The sequence below is a fragment of the Symsagittifera roscoffensis genome, chromosome 4, assembly GCF_963678635.1.
Source record: "Symsagittifera roscoffensis chromosome 4, txSymRosc1.1, whole genome shotgun sequence".
Classification (NCBI taxonomy): Eukaryota; Metazoa; Xenacoelomorpha; order Acoela; family Convolutidae; genus Symsagittifera; species Symsagittifera roscoffensis.
The window spans coordinates 12,355,668-12,372,271 of NC_087065.1; the positions used below are offsets into that span (position 1 = coordinate 12,355,668).

General features: G+C 34.9%; 2 protein-coding genes across 2 annotated transcripts in view; both read right to left on the reverse strand.

Moving 5' to 3' along the window:
- The window catches only part of LOC134843739 (WASH complex subunit 1-like), a 382,840-nt gene that overhangs the window by 126,447 nt on the left and 239,789 nt on the right, over window positions 1-16,604 (reverse strand). The gene's annotated exons all lie outside the window — the stretch shown is intronic.
- Window positions 1,305-3,471, reverse strand: LOC134844568 (serine/threonine-protein kinase dyf-5-like). Its single transcript, XM_063861305.1, has one exon. It carries the CDS (start codon window positions 3,108-3,110, stop codon window positions 1,416-1,418), a length of 1,695 nt encoding a protein of 564 aa, XP_063717375.1. The 5' UTR covers window positions 3,111-3,471; the 3' UTR covers window positions 1,305-1,415.

The following is a 16,604-nucleotide window of genomic DNA, read 5'->3' on the forward strand; positions in this document are numbered from 1 at the left end:
GTTAAACTGTTGGATATTAACAAAATCAATTTTCGAATATTTTAACCGACAATAATGTACTGCGGTCGATTCCGATAATGCTTTTTTGCAGTTGGACTCTGATTTATCAGATATTAGTAAATAGCAAAAGTATTTGCTGTAATTTACATTGCTAAACGTTCTATGTCGTCAGAAAATTCCTGACAAAAATATAAGGATCTGGTTCCATTGTCATGACCAGCGCATTTTGAAATAAAACGCTTTGATTATTATTCCGTCTTATCTTGAAAAGTGGGAAGGAAATATGGCATAGTGTTTTTTTTTCTAATTTTGGCTATCACAGAGGAAAGCTCGTTGGGGGTTGGCCAAGTTTGGCATAACTGAAGCTTTTTTTTGTCGTGAGTCCGCTTCTGAAAACTTTCTTTGACAATTGCTGTAGAATTTCTGAGCTTCAAGGTTAATTTCTACCGTCAATTTTTTAGTTATTGCAGATCTTGCTTCAAAAAAAAGAGCTAGAAAAAAAGGAGCCAAGAAGACGCGTGCCGAAAAAACGCAATTTTTCAAAAAATTGCCTAAATTTTTTCCAAAAACTGCCATAATGTTCCAAAAAAGGTCGACAAAATTTTCCACATTTTTTGAAAAACCGCCCCCACCTCGAGCAAACCCTGGATTCACCCCTGGCTCTGGGGCTGTTGGTACAAGAATTTTGAATGATGAAAAGCTATTTAAAATCAAAATTGATGAAATTTGATTAACCGAAGCTCGAAGTCTTTTACCGTAGTCGAGGCATGGTTCTTAGGTTTGGCCGAATTTGGGAAGTTTTCGACTATGCTCGACTAAGTTAATTGGCTCTTTTTCCTTTTCCGGCCCACCTCGCATAAGCGTCAATTTTATGGTGTAACGAGGGGTTTTACAAGGTTAATTATGAAGACCAAAAATGTTTGTCATTGCCTAATTAGTTCGCATGTCAATTTTTGTAACATTCGGATAAAGTGAACAAAACTTCACTAGTAAAATTTTGCAGGTGGGGGGGGGGTAAAGGAAAAAGAGCCAGTTAATTTATGTTTCGACGGTGTCTGACCAAATGTGAGTTTTTTTGATCATGATTGATGACCACCTAGTTTGGATTTGCTTCGATTTTCTGCTTGACTCAAACCGGATTTTGATAATTCGGCCTCTTGATCTCTTGATAAAGTCTAAAAATAGTTTAAGAGTTTGTTATGCTGAAAAAAACTCATACTCATTTGGAAATAAGAAACCAATGAGAAATTGAAGTTTTTCTAGTGATTGCGTTTTTTAAAATCAAAATAACCGTACAATTGTCGTTAAAAGAAAAATTAACAAAATCTATTATACATTATTATTCAGCAAACTTCAAAGCGAGAGGAAAAGAGAACACGTCACGTGATTGTGGATAATTAAAATTAGAATTCAGATCAAAACTTGTAGGGGTGATATTTGTCTATTAGACTTGGTCCACCTATAGCTCCGATGAGAGGTTTGTTATTCTGGTGCGAAGGTGCTCCTTGCATGAAGCCTTGTTTGTTTCCAGAGTTCCTGCGACCCCCGAACCCGGGTTTGTATCCCCCACCGCCTCCAATGCCACCGCCCGCACTGGGATTTGAACCTAGTCCCCCAAAGCTGTTTCCATCATTACTGTTTCCATGATTGAAAGATGACATGAAGTTGTTGTTTCCACTATGGTTTCCTGAATTTAGATCTCTGAATTGATTCGAAGCTTGATTCGGGTTTTGTTGCGGTTTGTATCTTGCGTTGGTCTCGTAGTATCTCGTAGCCGAATCTCTTCGTGAGTTTGTGTTGATGGGTGGCAGTTGGTTTCGGTGATTTGCACTCATCGTGTTTTCCTTTTGACTTCCAAATAAGGAAGCCAATTCTGTTCGTTGTCGTTTTTCAGGTTTGATGTTGAAAATAGCTGAAAACTCATCCTCGTCAAAATCATCCGAAATCTTCGGGTTTTTGGACAACCGGCCGGATTGTATTTTTGGTTTATTTTCTCCGAAAGTGGGAGGAGCTTGGGGTCTGGAGTCGCCTTCACCACGACCTCCATGACTCGACCCGAGGTCACCCGATGGGTGAGTCTGGGCGTTTCGGTTGGCATTTGCGGCAGCGGCGGCGCCTTGCATCGCGCGACGTCCTTCAGAGCCAGCAGTTCTGGCGGGAATTGGGTAGTTTGGGTTCGCACTTCCATATCCGTTTGCATGATCCTGTTTTTTAGTCGCACTATTGGCGCTTGGAAAGGAAACAAGTCGCATGTTTGAGAACCAACTGCAGTTTAGAAGGTCGTTTGCCTTGGCTCGTTTCGCTGGATTCCATTTTAAACACTGGTCTATCAGCTGGATAGCCGAGGGTTCAGCTGTGGGTATTATGGACTCCAGTGTCACCGCTTTGTACTGGGGGAATTTGTGCTTGCTCATTGAGACGCCTTCAGGCCAGTCTTGCTGTGTAAATGTGCCCAGAATGTTACATAATTTATGCAACTGGTCAATTTCAGACGAGCCGGGAAAAAGTGGTCGGCCGGTGAAAAGTTCCGGGACGATGCAACCGACAGCCCAAACATCAATAGGCGCCGAATAGTTACGAGACTGCAGGAGAACTTCGGGTGCACGGTACCAACGAGTCGAAACATAGTCGGTATATGGGGGCTTACTTCGGATGTTGCGAGCCAACCCGAAGTCGGCAATTTTTACTGTCGGTGGATCCTGCCCGTTGTCGTTTAAGAGGAGGTTCTCGGGTTTCATGTCTCGATGAAAGAACCCTTTTTGGTGCATTGCTTTCAGGCCGAGCAGCACTTGATAAGTCACATGTTTAACAGTTGCGTTATTTAATTTAACTTTCCTTTTAAGGTAATCATACAAATTCTCCTTCATGTATTCAAAAATCATAAACAATTCGTCGTTCTCTCGAATCACCTCTTTAAGTTTTATGATGTTTGGATGACTCAACTTTCGAAGGGCTTCTATTTCGCGCAATTTGAGGCATTCGTCCCACGAGTAATACTTTCGCTTCATCTTCTTAATCGCAACTATTTCATTCGTGTCAGAAATCTGAGCCAAATAAACTTCGCCGTAAGTTCCGTCGCCCAACTTCTTTATTCTCTGATATCGGTTCATACCTAACAAATGTTTGAAAAAAGTTAGGAAACTATAAATAAATGTTAGACGTATAACTAAAATTTTCCAAGTAAGTGATTTGATACCACAGTTAAAGCATTTGGTTGGAGTTAACTTTTTCGAACTTTGAATAGTTGAAGAGAATCATAATAATGGAACTTCATTTGTGTATAGCCTTGTAAACAGCAAAATATATATATATATATTTTCGATTTTGGCGACACGCGAGCAACATAAAACGTGAGAGCCGAGCGATTCAGCTTTGAATTATTAATCACAAAATCCAAAATAACGAGAAACAATTACTGGTGGTATGTAAAAAGCAATGCTGTTTTCTTACCTTGTAAAAGCAACGCACGTGCTATTATCAAGAAAAACGTGATGTGCGAGACGCGTTGAAGACTCGTGAACAAAACCACGCTTTTGCATTTTTCGGATTAAAAATAAGTGTGTAACCGCTTAACGATCTTCTAATACATGTTTTATAAAATGATTGGTACATAATACCATAATGATATCTGCCGATTATTGGTTTTTATGGTTTTTGTTTTTATCTAGCCAGATGAAGCAGGATAATGAAAGCAAAAAAACAAGCGAACGTGTTAAAAATGAACACAAGAATCAGCTACTTTGAGGAAAAGGCTTCAAAATAAATTTAATTGCTTTATTTTCACCACCTATGGTTTTTCGTGTTTTCACCTTTTGTTTTTGCCCAAAAATGCCAGAGTAGTTTGTTCTTCTCATAGCACAGTCGGGAAGTTGAACCCAGAATTTTACAATGAACCCCACGTATGAAATCCATATTTGAACAAGAATGCTCGTATCAGGGCGAAGCCCTGAATGTTCCGACCGCCTTTTAATGTTTATGGAGCAGTAATAACATTTAAGAAATTAAATGAAATAAAACAAAATGAAATTTTTTTTTCTAAAATTTGAATTTTTTAATGAAAATCATCCCCCCATACGCCATATAAAGTACAAAAGGATAAATTTCGCTCCTTGTAACAAATCAATTATGGCAAAAAGCGTCTTTCAACCAATTTGGAACGATTTCTAAGACGGATTAACTCTCCGCTTACGCGTTAATGGCGCGAAATATTTCGCGCGTTAATTGTCCCAAATTGGCCAAAATGGCAATCTTTAAACCCCCGTAACTTTACGAAAAATGATCACAGGTGAAATATCTTTTCAAATTTAAGCTCAGGACAACAATACCTTTCGAATGATATTAAAAAATTCCGTCAAAAATGGCTAGTTAAAAAGTCGAAATTTGTCTGAAGAAAAAAAAACCCACCCCGAGCACAAATATTCCGTTACTTTCGTATCGAAAGTCGGAACAATAACTGCTTATCGCTGTCATGGTGATGTAAATTTGCATGGCGAACAACTTAATCACAATAGTATCTAAATCTAAAAGTTTGAAATAAAGACCCGTTAAAGCGCCCGCTGAATTGAATACGGTGAGTTTGAGTTTATTATCAAAAGCAGGCGCTCGTATAGGGTTTTCTCCAGACCAACTCTTTTTTTGAAAATTTTTCTTCGCCGCATTTAAATTTAAAAACAAAAGGCCAAACTGTCGTAATAACTGGACGTTATTTTAACGAATAACGAATTGGCCCGATCAACTCTTAGTCATTGCTGTACAACAACAGCAAATCCGCAACAAAAACAACAACAACAACAACAACAACAACAACAGCAACAACAACAACAGCAATAACAACAACAAAAAGTGCTGTTTTGGACACTGTTTGGAATGCTTTGACTAAAAAATTGCTTTTTTTCCGACACTCGCCTTTTACAAATTAACTGTATTGCCGCCGAAGAAATGTCTTAAAATAGTACCAAATATGAACTCTTTGGGTAGTCAACGGGTCAAAGTAAACGTCATCAACACCCCCTCCCCCACCCTCAACCCGCTAAATCCGCTACTGATCTAAAGTAAAACAACAACATTGGAAAAGCTCTGAACTGGCAGCTTATTGACTGCTCTTTTTTTTGGAAGATAATTCTTATTTGGACGAAAAGAAAATAAAACGCATCCAAAAGTCTCATCTTCCGAGGTCCAGCTGCCCGATTTGTGTTTCGACTTTCTCGATCAAAACGTCGGTATGTTTCGACTTTCTCGACCAAATTTTGGGATGTTTCGACTTTCTCGACCCAACAAAAAAAATGTTATACTATGTTCGACCCTGTTCAGATATATTGGAGCTTGTTCGACCAAAAATGGGCATGTTTCGACTGTCTGGCCTTTCTCGACAGACAAAAAATTTTAAAAATTTTCTTTGAATCATTTGTTTCTAGCGGTGAGCTTGTGGAAAACTTTGAAATGACTTTCTCGATCAAAATTGTATTCGAGCTTTGTTCCGACTTTCTTGAATATCAAATGACACGAGTTGATTGCCAAAAAATATAATCTATGCTTTTCATTTGTTTTTTTTTGTGATAAGGCTTTAGCTGAAAGTAAAGAATCAGTAAAAAATGAAAATCCTGCATAGAAAAATAAATTTTACAAATCGTTTTTTTCATTTTGCCCATATTTTTTTTTACAAACCTGGACTGACACTGTTGATCTGAAAACTGACTTTTGAGGAAAATTTGGTAGAATTAACTTTGTATTTTCACAGGAACCGTTAGATCTTAAACAACAAACGATTTTCTCTGAATGGAGTTTTTAGTTTTGCGGTAAGAAAGTCTCCTGATTTGATTGCTGCTGATTGCAACTTTTTGAAGGAGTTTTTTTCAGGGCAAATTTTTTTTCGTCTGTTCACAATTTAAAATTGATTAGAATCATCAAAAAATGAGCTTTCGCTTGACCTATATTTAGACTATGCTCGACCTGTGTTTCGACTTTCTCGGCCAAAAGTGGGTATGTTTCAACTTTATGAAGTTGTTTCTCGACCGCCGTTTTCAGTCGGAAAACTGCACTTGCTCAATTTTCAAAGTCTTATCTGTCGAGCACCTCAATCCTGGTTATTAATTACCCAATAAATTGAAATCTCTACTAAATTCTTCATTCCAAAAAAGAAACTTTTTGCGGTTTGAATTGGTAATATAATAATTAATTCCCATGTTGACCTCGAAGAACAAAATTAAAAAAAGTGATTAAAATCCCTTGTTTTAACACAACCAAAATTTATAATAATTCATTTTAAAGCAATGAGTTTTGTTTTGCGTCATGCAAAACTTTGTAAAAAAAATCCTGCGTTTAGTAAATGACTTTGCAGAACGAGTGTACGATTTATTCGATTTGTAATACTAAATTTTTTCAAACTCCAAAACAATTCCATTCCCATCATCCCCGTTGTGATTCTTACCATTTGTTTTATTTCACTAATTACTTTAAAGTATCTTAACTGGTTAATCTTGATTTGACCTTGCTATCTTCATTCTCTCCGACGGAGAGAATGACCGCTCACTTTTTAATGTTTTAACTTAGAGATTAATTCACTTTTTAAACATATCTTATTTGTAACTAAGTGGAATTAACCGTAACAAAGGAACATTTTTATCATGGCGCAGTCAAACAGCAACGAATCAAACGTGAGAGGTATACCTTCATTTTGGCAGAACCACACAGTGGACCCACCAATTCCTTGGGAAGAGTGGAGCGATCTATTCCAGCTAGCGATAATCGCAAAAGAGAATATCGACATCGAAAATCTCTTGAATCCAACGGAACGATATCACCCACCTCCCCCAACATTGGAAAATCCGCCGGAAAACGAATCCGACGCTCAAAAAACATCACGCATCGAGAGGAATATCCAAGAACAAAAGAGATTCGATGATGAAGAAATGGCCTCAATAAAGTTAGAAACCAAGAAATTCAACGGTATGAGACTGGAAGAGGCGGACAAAAAACTAAGATCCATACTTTATCTAGCCCTTGGAAACGAAGGAAAGAAAATATTCGGCCAGAAGTTCACAAGAGTCAAAGTTCTACAAATTTCTTTCAAAGAATTTTGGGACAATTTGTCCACAGCTTTTGTGAGAAAAACAAACATAACCTTCGAAAGACACAAACTCTTAAACAGAAAACAGAGGGACAGAGAATCATTAGAACAATTCTGGGGGGCACTGGCTGAAATGGCAAAACGATGTAACATTCCCACAGGAGAAGACGAATGGATTAGAGATATTTTTATTAATAACATGAAGAATTCAGATATCCAACGGAAACTTCTCACGGAAACCTTACCGCCACTAGAAGCCTTAAACGTAGCCCTGATTGATGAAAAAGGAATTACAAACCACATAAAGATGACGAGTACTTTTAAATCCAGCGGATATTCTTCCAACAAATCTTTTAATCATTTTAATGTAAAAAGAGAACCCACCCTAAACATCGAAAGAAACAACACATATATGAAATGCGGCGGAAGTTTTACAAAAGAACATCTAGCGGTTTGCCCTGCTAAAGATACAACATGTACGACTTGTAAATATCGAGGACATTTTACTAGACTTTGTAAATCACGCCGTAAAAATGTAAATATTGTGGATAGCCAAATTGTAAATAATACGGATCATCATTATCCTTCGGAACAACCAGATGTACATATTGACCACGCTAATAGAGAATGCTGTGGAGTAATAAATGCATGGTCAGAGTCTGGACAAAGCGATAACGACGATTACTCAGTATTAAACGTAACAACTATCTACGATGATCAAGGAAAGGAGATGAAGAAACTACTAAATATCGGCTTAGGAAACGAAAACCAAGTAATTCTGAACATACAGGTGGATTCAGCAAGCCCTGTAAGCTTCCTTAAACAGAATGTGTTACACGAGTTGAGACTACGAGACCCCTACGTGAAAACGTATCCAGTGGATAAAGCTACCAAGGAACTCTATTGTGGATTTACGAACAATGCAATAAATATCACTGGAAAAGTAATTGTCCCAATTTTCTCAAATGGATTGTCCCACAAGGAATTCCACTTCTTTCTAACTCAAGTTCATGAAAGAAACATCTTGGGAAACGAAAATTTACCAAAAGTCGGAATCGAAGTTTCACAAAAGCAATACGCAACACTCACCAACAAGAGAACTTGTAAGTTTATCAATTCCGTTACTTCACTTGACATAGATAATGAAATAGAAATGATTGGAAAAACCTTCAAACAACTATTCCTTCGGATTGGAAAAATAAAGAGTCAAACAAAAATAACACATTTTCATGAACCATTAAAGCCAATTCAACTAAAAGGCAGGAGGGTACCTTTACACTTACTAGACTCAGTAAAAACAGAATTATACAGGCTTAAATATGAAGGACACATCAAAAAATTAGAAAACTGTGACGAGGACAGATTTATTAGTCCGATAGTTATTACTTGTAAAAAAGACAAATCGATAAAGCTAGCCCTTGATTCAAAATTCATCAACAAACAAATATACAAGAACAAATATCAGATGCCTAATATACACGAATTAGTTGATAACGTGGCGGCTCAAATTTCGGACAATTCCGCCGGAGAAGTATGGTTTACAAACCTAGACCTAAAGAACGCATATAGTCAACTCGCACTGGACAATTTTACTAGCAGCCAATGCAACTTTAGTCTAGTCGGCGGAGATATAACAGGCACTTATCAATTTTTAACGGGTTTTTACGGACTCGGCGATATGCCAAACGAGTTTCAGAGAGTCATAGACTCAACTTTGGGAAACATTCCTTTTACAAATTGCTACCGGAACATTTTATCAATACCCTTTCAAAGTTAGCTCTTTTGCCATCTTACTCCTCCTAACTTTTATCCCTTTGTCTTTTATACACTCCAGTCCTCCTGCCCTCCCCCAACGAAAAAATCAACTGCCCTCTTGACCTCAACAAAATAAAAAACAACTATTGACTCCCAACGTTCTGACAAATATCGCATTTCTTGCTCTTTTGGGGTGTGATTCCTCTCAAACATACATTCGTATATACATACATAAATAATGTCAAACCCCCCTCCTCAAAATTTCTAAGCAATTTAAGTGTTTAAAAGCAGCAAAATTGAGAAACATAAAACGAGTAACAAGAACCAAATTTAGTTTAAAAAGTGGGAACGACTTTGTGTGAGTTGAAAATCGCATCTTAACAAACTGGAAAAAATTGATTAAAAAAGATCGATTATTATAGAGTTGCATTGTCTTTCTCTATAGAAGTGACAAACAATTGATTTGCAATGGATTTCAGTGTTTTAAGAACTAATGGCTACATAATTCAGTTTTACCTTTAAATAGTATCAATATGATAAACAGGACAAAGACAATTAGTAGCTGCAAAAATATGGGTTTCATTCATATAAAAATAAATGTTTGTAACTCGAGTAACGAACATCGTCTGTTAGGTTGAAAAAAATCCTTGTTTTTTTCCCAATAACTAACTGTTTTTGTCCTGCGTTTGTGTTTCGTTTCATTGTTTCAGCGTCTAGTATATATATAGTTATGTTTTTTTGCGATGTTTCAGTTTTTTGAGATGTTTCAATGGCTCTGAATGCTGAACATGAGTGCAACGATCAAGTTATAATTGGAAGTATGACGAGGTTAGTGATTAGCGTAACCTACTGGGCTTGTAGTAAATATTGGCGTATAGGCTTATAGGTTATAGTAGGAATTTTATAGTTAAATTTTAGATACTTTTTGCAATGAGATTCAAAATAGTTCAAAAGAATTGTCAGTAGAATCCTAAAGAAGATTTTCGAAACTTCGAGTAAGATGGTATTGGTTTCAAATTTGTTCTCTTTTAAAACTCTACATACTTGGTAGTAATGGCAGTACTTTGTATTCCAAACAAATGTAAAATGAATTTATGGGAAAATAAGCCAGCAAAAATTTAGTCCGGAAAAATAAGCCAGAGTAATCAATTTGGAACTAACCCAATCTTGAAACTTGTACACACTTCGTGATATAATTTCTATTTTTTTCCCATTTTTTGATGTCAGATAAAAATTTTGAAAATTTCCTTGAAATTAACCTGTAAACCTTGGTATAGTTGTGTATATTAGGATACAGTTTGATACGTCAGATTATGTTTTTGCAAAACTTACTTCAAAATAGTTTTGGATTTCATACACAATATGCTTAAAGTTTGCCTTGGTTCAGTAAGATTGCGCTCACTTGGTTCGGAAAAATAACTGAGTCAGAGTCAGAGTAACTTCCATTGGGCTTTAAGACGAAAACGTAACAAATAAACAGAGGATAAGTATAATTTCGTACTTTTTTCGTCTTGAAGCCCAATGAAAGTTACTCTGACTCAGATATTTTTCCGAAGCAACTCAGCGCAATCTAATTGAGCCAAAGCAAACTATAATCTGTCCGAAATTCGAACTTTTTTGAATTAAGTTGCGCAAAAAGATAATTTGACGTATCAAACTGTATCCAAATATACACAGCTATACCAAGGTTGTTTACAGGTTAATTTCAAAGAAATTTTGGAAATTTCTGTCTAACATCAAAAGATGAAAAAAAAATCATATCACGAAGGTGGTATAAATTTCAAGAGCGGGTTAATACCAAATTGATTGCTCTGGCTAATTTTCTCCATAAATTCATTTTAAGTTTGACTACTCTTTTTGCTTGAATTATATTTATTCCAGTACAATAAACATTTCTAGAAATTTCTGACATTGGCAAGCATAGTTTTCCAGTTTGCATAGAAAGTATTGACTACTTGTGGTTGCAGTAGTTTTCAATCGTTGAGAAAAATTCGACGTCTGCTGACCCAAAAGGCTTGCTAACTCAATTATACGCAAGCTTATTGACTTAAACTCATTGCAAACTGTATCAACTTATAATTTATTTTGATAATTTTTGACAAAAATGACGGAATATTTATGCTCGAAGTTGTTTTTTAGATGAACTCGGTGGAAGTTTCTAGTAACTTGAAAAATGTTTTAGAAGTAATTGAATCATGGCGTAAAGTCAATGTTTAAAGATCAGAAAAAAAATTTTGGTAATTGGAAAAGTCTTTTTTAAGAACCCAATTTATCATTAGAATTATTATAATAAGGATAGTCGGTTGCTGTGCAAGTAGCAGAGAAGAATCCGTACACATTCAAGAAAAAAATTACTTCAACCTTTTTTCTTCAAAGTAGTGTCGTTTTTAGCGCGTTGTTTGGTTAAAAAAACAATAGCTTAGAAAATTAGTGAATAAGACGTAACTGACAACACAATTTTTTCATAATTTGATTGGTAATTTAAAAATAGAAAAAAAAATTTAAAAATGGAAAAATCTTTTGAAAATAAGCTAGATAGCCTTTGTTGCCAGGTAAACGTTAAGCGTAGTTTTCAAAAAAAATTTCTCGCAAGGTTTGATAGATTAGGATCTGTTCACGTTAATTGATACGACCCACTCAGATTAATAAGTGTGGTACCTGATTTTCTGTGGAAAATAAAAAAGAAAACAACTAAATTAAACCCGGTATACAAAGTTCCTCTGCAATTTCAATTGTCAAATTAATAATGGAATAATAGTGTTAGAAATCAACTGAGAAAAAAAGAATTTTAAAAAGAAAAATCTTTTGAAAACGAGGTAGATAGCCTTTCTTGCCAGGCAAGCGTTAAACGTAGTTTTCGAAAAACTTTCTCGCAAAGTTTGTTGGATTAAGACTTTATTTACGTTAATTGATAAATTATTCGACCCATTCAGATTATTCAGTTTGGAAAAAAAAAAGAAAACAACTAAATTAAACCCGGTATACAAAGTTCCTCTACATTTTCAATTGTCAAAATAAAAATGGAATAATATTGTTAGAAATCATCTGAGAAAAAGTAAAAAGACTTTTAAATAATTGCCCATGAAGCGAGTTATCTTCATTACTAGTATTATAATAAATATCAGTTGTGAATATCTGTGAGTCTAATGGTTAGTTAATTTATCAAAGTGTTTCATTTTTACAAAAATCGGCTGATAAGAGTATTTGAGTGGATATAAATACCCCTTGCGCTCAAGACATTGCTTAAAAGTTTTACATTTGGTCTAATATTTGAGGAGAAATTAGGTACATTTGGGAAAAATTTGAAAGCAATGATTTTTAAGCTTCGGTGAAGTACTTCTCGGTTACTACAGTATGGCTACAAAAAAATAAACATTTCATCTACATTTTCACTAAAGATTCTGTAAATGTTACAAAAACACAAAAATTGAGGAGACGTTGAATCGATTTTTTTGTAGTTTTTAATTCAGTTTGAAATGGTTTTGACTCTTTTTCATTTTCAGTTTAAGCTATAGTCACGGGGTAAAGAAGCTGCATTTTTTTGATTTCGACGAGCGAAAGAACGACTTTTTTCTTCACTTTTTTCTCGTTTTTATGGCAACATTTTAAGATATATCGTTCAAAAATAGATACATGCTGCTAGATGAAACAATTTGAAAGTATTTAGCAAAAAATTTAGAGTAGGGCCAAAAAGTGAGAAATCTTGTTTCAAAGGCTGGAATTAGCCAGTCTGTTATAACGAGTTTTAGAGGTGTTCTTGCTGTGGAAACTTCCTCGCAAACAAAGAGTGAGTTATAAGAAAATTGATTTTTTTGGAAATTGATGAGCTTGACATACACCGATGATTAACGAGAGTTATTAGACTTTAAACAAGGATAATAGCAAAAATGTTCCGATTATAGTCCTAAGTAAATTTTAAATTTTTTTTCAAACTAGTGTCGTTTTTTCTTCGAAGTGTGATAAAAATATCGAGAAAATAGAGCCTATGAATATTTGACCGTCTTAATAATTCTGCGTGGTGAAATAAAATGAGCAAAAAACTACAGTTAGGAATATTCGATGGTCATAGTAAATTAAGTGTTTTTGGAAAACACCTTTTCTGACAAAAAATGACTAAAAAAAACAAAAAAAAATGTTCTTCAATTTTTGTCTTTTCTTTGCCATTTTTTAAGGTTTTTGAGTTTTTTATTCCAAAAAGACGCAAAGCTTTTAGAAAAATTAATTCCATTCGAGTTAATTTAAGTTTTTGTTGTTTACAGCCTAAATTAGGCTTTTGTAAGCTATTAAACTGTTAAAACAAGCGATTGTAAGCATGCTCGCTTGCTTTTTTCTCTCGAAATTCGATGAAAAAGTTTAGAAATTTCAAACCAGTTTTTCTTGACACTGGGAAATGCTTTGGAATTTTTTAATGTCGTTCAAATCACAACTGAAAACGCTCCATTATGATATACCACCCAACTTATTGCAATAAAAACTTTTGGAAGCTGAATTTGTGTGGAAAAAAAAAACTAAAACACACCCGAATACACAGTTATTCCTCGTTTTTCAAATGATCAGAACAAAAATTATTATGTTCCGACCGGCCTCAAAAAACGGCTGAAAAACGAAAATAGTTCACGCTAAGAATCAAAATAAACCAACGGTAGAATTATTCCAGCAAACAATTTGTTCCAATTCATGCACAGGATTTTCATTAGCAGTTATGTTGTATGTTGTCTGCAAATTCTGTCCAACTTTTAGTATAAGCTCCAGAAAACTATTTTTTGTATGCTTTTTAGACAAATTTGACCTTGTTTGATCCTATTAAGAAATTTCTACAATTCAAGTTTATCAGTTTCCCAAAGAACTAATTTGAGCCCAATAATTCACAATCTTTATTTTACTTGCCAGGTTGTTTCCAAATCAAAATTAAATCTACAACTCATTATGATATACTGCTAACTTAAGCCTTCCAAACAAAATTTTTCTCAAGTTTTGGTGCGATTAAGTCCTTTCAAATAGCTTCATCTAACAAATAGCAGACAAAACGACAATAGTTCTTACCGAATATGAATGAAAAATGAGCAAGGAACTTTTGTCACTTTATGTGATGTAAAACTGCGGAAGGGATAGATGTAAAGTCAAGAATGCGAAAGCTAACATGGAAGCTCATATAGTCAAAAACCATTCTTTGACATAAAGAGCAAGAGATCTGTTTGAGATCAGATATAGGGGAGCTGAATTAATTTTAAGAGCAGAGCGAACTCCCGCTTCTGCTAGTGGCATTAAATACTTCGTTTTTTTTTTAAATGTTAAACGCATAAGCAGCTCAGAAAGTAGGCCAAAGAAATCTTCAAAACATCTCCCAAATTAGGTAAGCACAGAAAATGTAATTTTCTGCTAAGTGAAGGGCATGCGTCTGTCTGTAAACGTTTTTTTTTGTCATATATTTCTCACGGGGCCAAAAAGTGTTGAAAATGGCGTTGTAATAAACAACTACCGTGTGTTCAAGAGTTACCATTAATTATTGGGCAGTAACTTAATTATTTGTTTGCTTGCTTATGGATGGAGAGTTTAAGGATATTATTTATGGAAGTTTATTGTTTTATAATGAAACTAACAATTCAAATTTATTTTAAAAATATCAAATTTTAATTCATGATTACTTAATTATTGTTAGTATTGCATATCCAAGGCTGAGCTTCACAAAGTACATTGGCTTTGAACCACCCAATATTCAAAGTCTGTCTGACTGAAGCTCTTTTGAATAAATGTACCACTCCGTTCACTGGAGGTAGCATATAGTGTGCATACTTGTGGTGCATTCCTTTTGTCACAAAGGGACTCCCTACTGGTCCGAAGCCCACTTGAGAAACGATGTTGAGACACACACGTGTGTTGTAGTGGGCCTAAATTTCATATATTTTTGGTTTAAGAGAAAAACGTATTTTTTGTTCCGTAGTTTTTTAAACAATACGCAACGCAAAAAGCAAAAGTCATTTTGAATGTCAGTAAATTAGTAAATTGAACCTTTGTATTTTAGAAAAAGGGTCGTTATGCTGATCATAGAGAGCTCGGGAAATCATTTTGATTGACCTACAAAAAATGTCGGCAAAGTTTTTTGATTTTTTTTTCGAGAACATTCTGAGCCGCGTCTGCTTTAAAGGAGGCTTACCTGGTTTTCAAGCATCACAAAAAAAAATTGCATGACTTTTTTTACTATGTTTACACTCAAAATCAAATGTTGATAAGAGACCCCCCATATCGTGAAAATTAAAAAAATCTTTCATTATTGAATCCAAATTGAAGTATTCAACTAGGGATGGAAAAAATTAATAATGTTTGTAAGTATCCACATTACGCTCAAATTTTACCTATTCTAAATTTTTGGTACGTTTTAACTTAGTCTTTTAAAATTCTAGAGTCCTAATTATGTGTGGGCGGTGCCAAATTGATGTTAATTGTCATTTTTTCGAATTCTCAAAGTCGACGTTTTCTTAGCATTTGTGGTTCAAAACTTTTTGAGCAAACGATTTAAGCATTAAAAAAACATCTCATATCACTATGAAGACCCGATTTTGACCAAACTTTCTGCACCGCAGGCAAATTTTTGACAAAACATGACAGAAAGGCGTTTTTAGGCGCTTTTTAGAACATTTTGACCAAAAAGTTTTGTTTTTTTTTGGCGCTCGCTCTCCCCTCAAAAATAGTGTAAAATGGCGCCAAAAGCCCCTTAAACAATTTAAGGTTTGGGTAGTCAAACATTAATGTATTAAAATACTACCATTTGGGGTCGAATTATGCGGGGAGAAAGCAATCTTCAGCCACCCTCCTGATTTAAACTACGGATTCCCTAGACATAAACGCACAATTAGTGCATATACAGAATACAGTTTTGCCTCGTAATGAATTATACCTGGATCTGTTTATTTAAGTTCTCGAAATGGCGATTAATGAAGACCAGAAAAATTTTCAGAACATTTTTCTGGATACCGGGATTACTTTTTCGAATTTTTATTGCCGCTCGAACCGCGATTGAAAGGAGTTTAATATAATGATTCTTTCGGACTTTTTGCATACCAGGTGCATATACGGTACTTTAGTTTGCGGGGAAAATCATACCAAAACTCAAAATGCATCCACACTTTTAGCGTGAAAAACAAAAAGAAAAGTGAACAATAAGCCAAAAGTGAGAAAGATTTTAATATTCAAATCAGGATAGGACTAAAAACTTTCACGAGACATGGGATCTTGATAAATTTTTTTAAAAGTGGTCATTTATTATAATACCTTGATGTATGTGAGTTGTCTGTTGTTGGAGCCCAAATTGAGAACTAAACGAATGTATTGCAGGGGCGAGATGCCAAACGCTTGTCCATACAGTAGATAAGTCCCCACTTGGAAATTGCAGCACCTTTTGTCTGAAAATCCATCCCAACTTCAACTTTTAAAAAATATATTTCGGTAAAATCGAATAAATAATCTACTAAATGGACGATGAATGAATTCATCCAACATGTAGATACCTAAAATTTTGCATTTAGGTGTTACTCTTTTCTAGGACTACTAACATACAGGGGCGGATTTAGGATTGCCACATGTGGTTGGATTGATTCGAGTTTCAGAAAAATACTGACAAATTGCATTGGTCAAACTGTTCTTAGCAGATCTCTGTAAATATTCTATTTACTATAAAATATGCTATTGTAGTACGGGAAATTTTTCAAGAGTCTTTACTAAAAGTTAGTATATTGGAACCAGATCCAAATTATAATTTATTATTGGTAATAATTTAGATATTTTA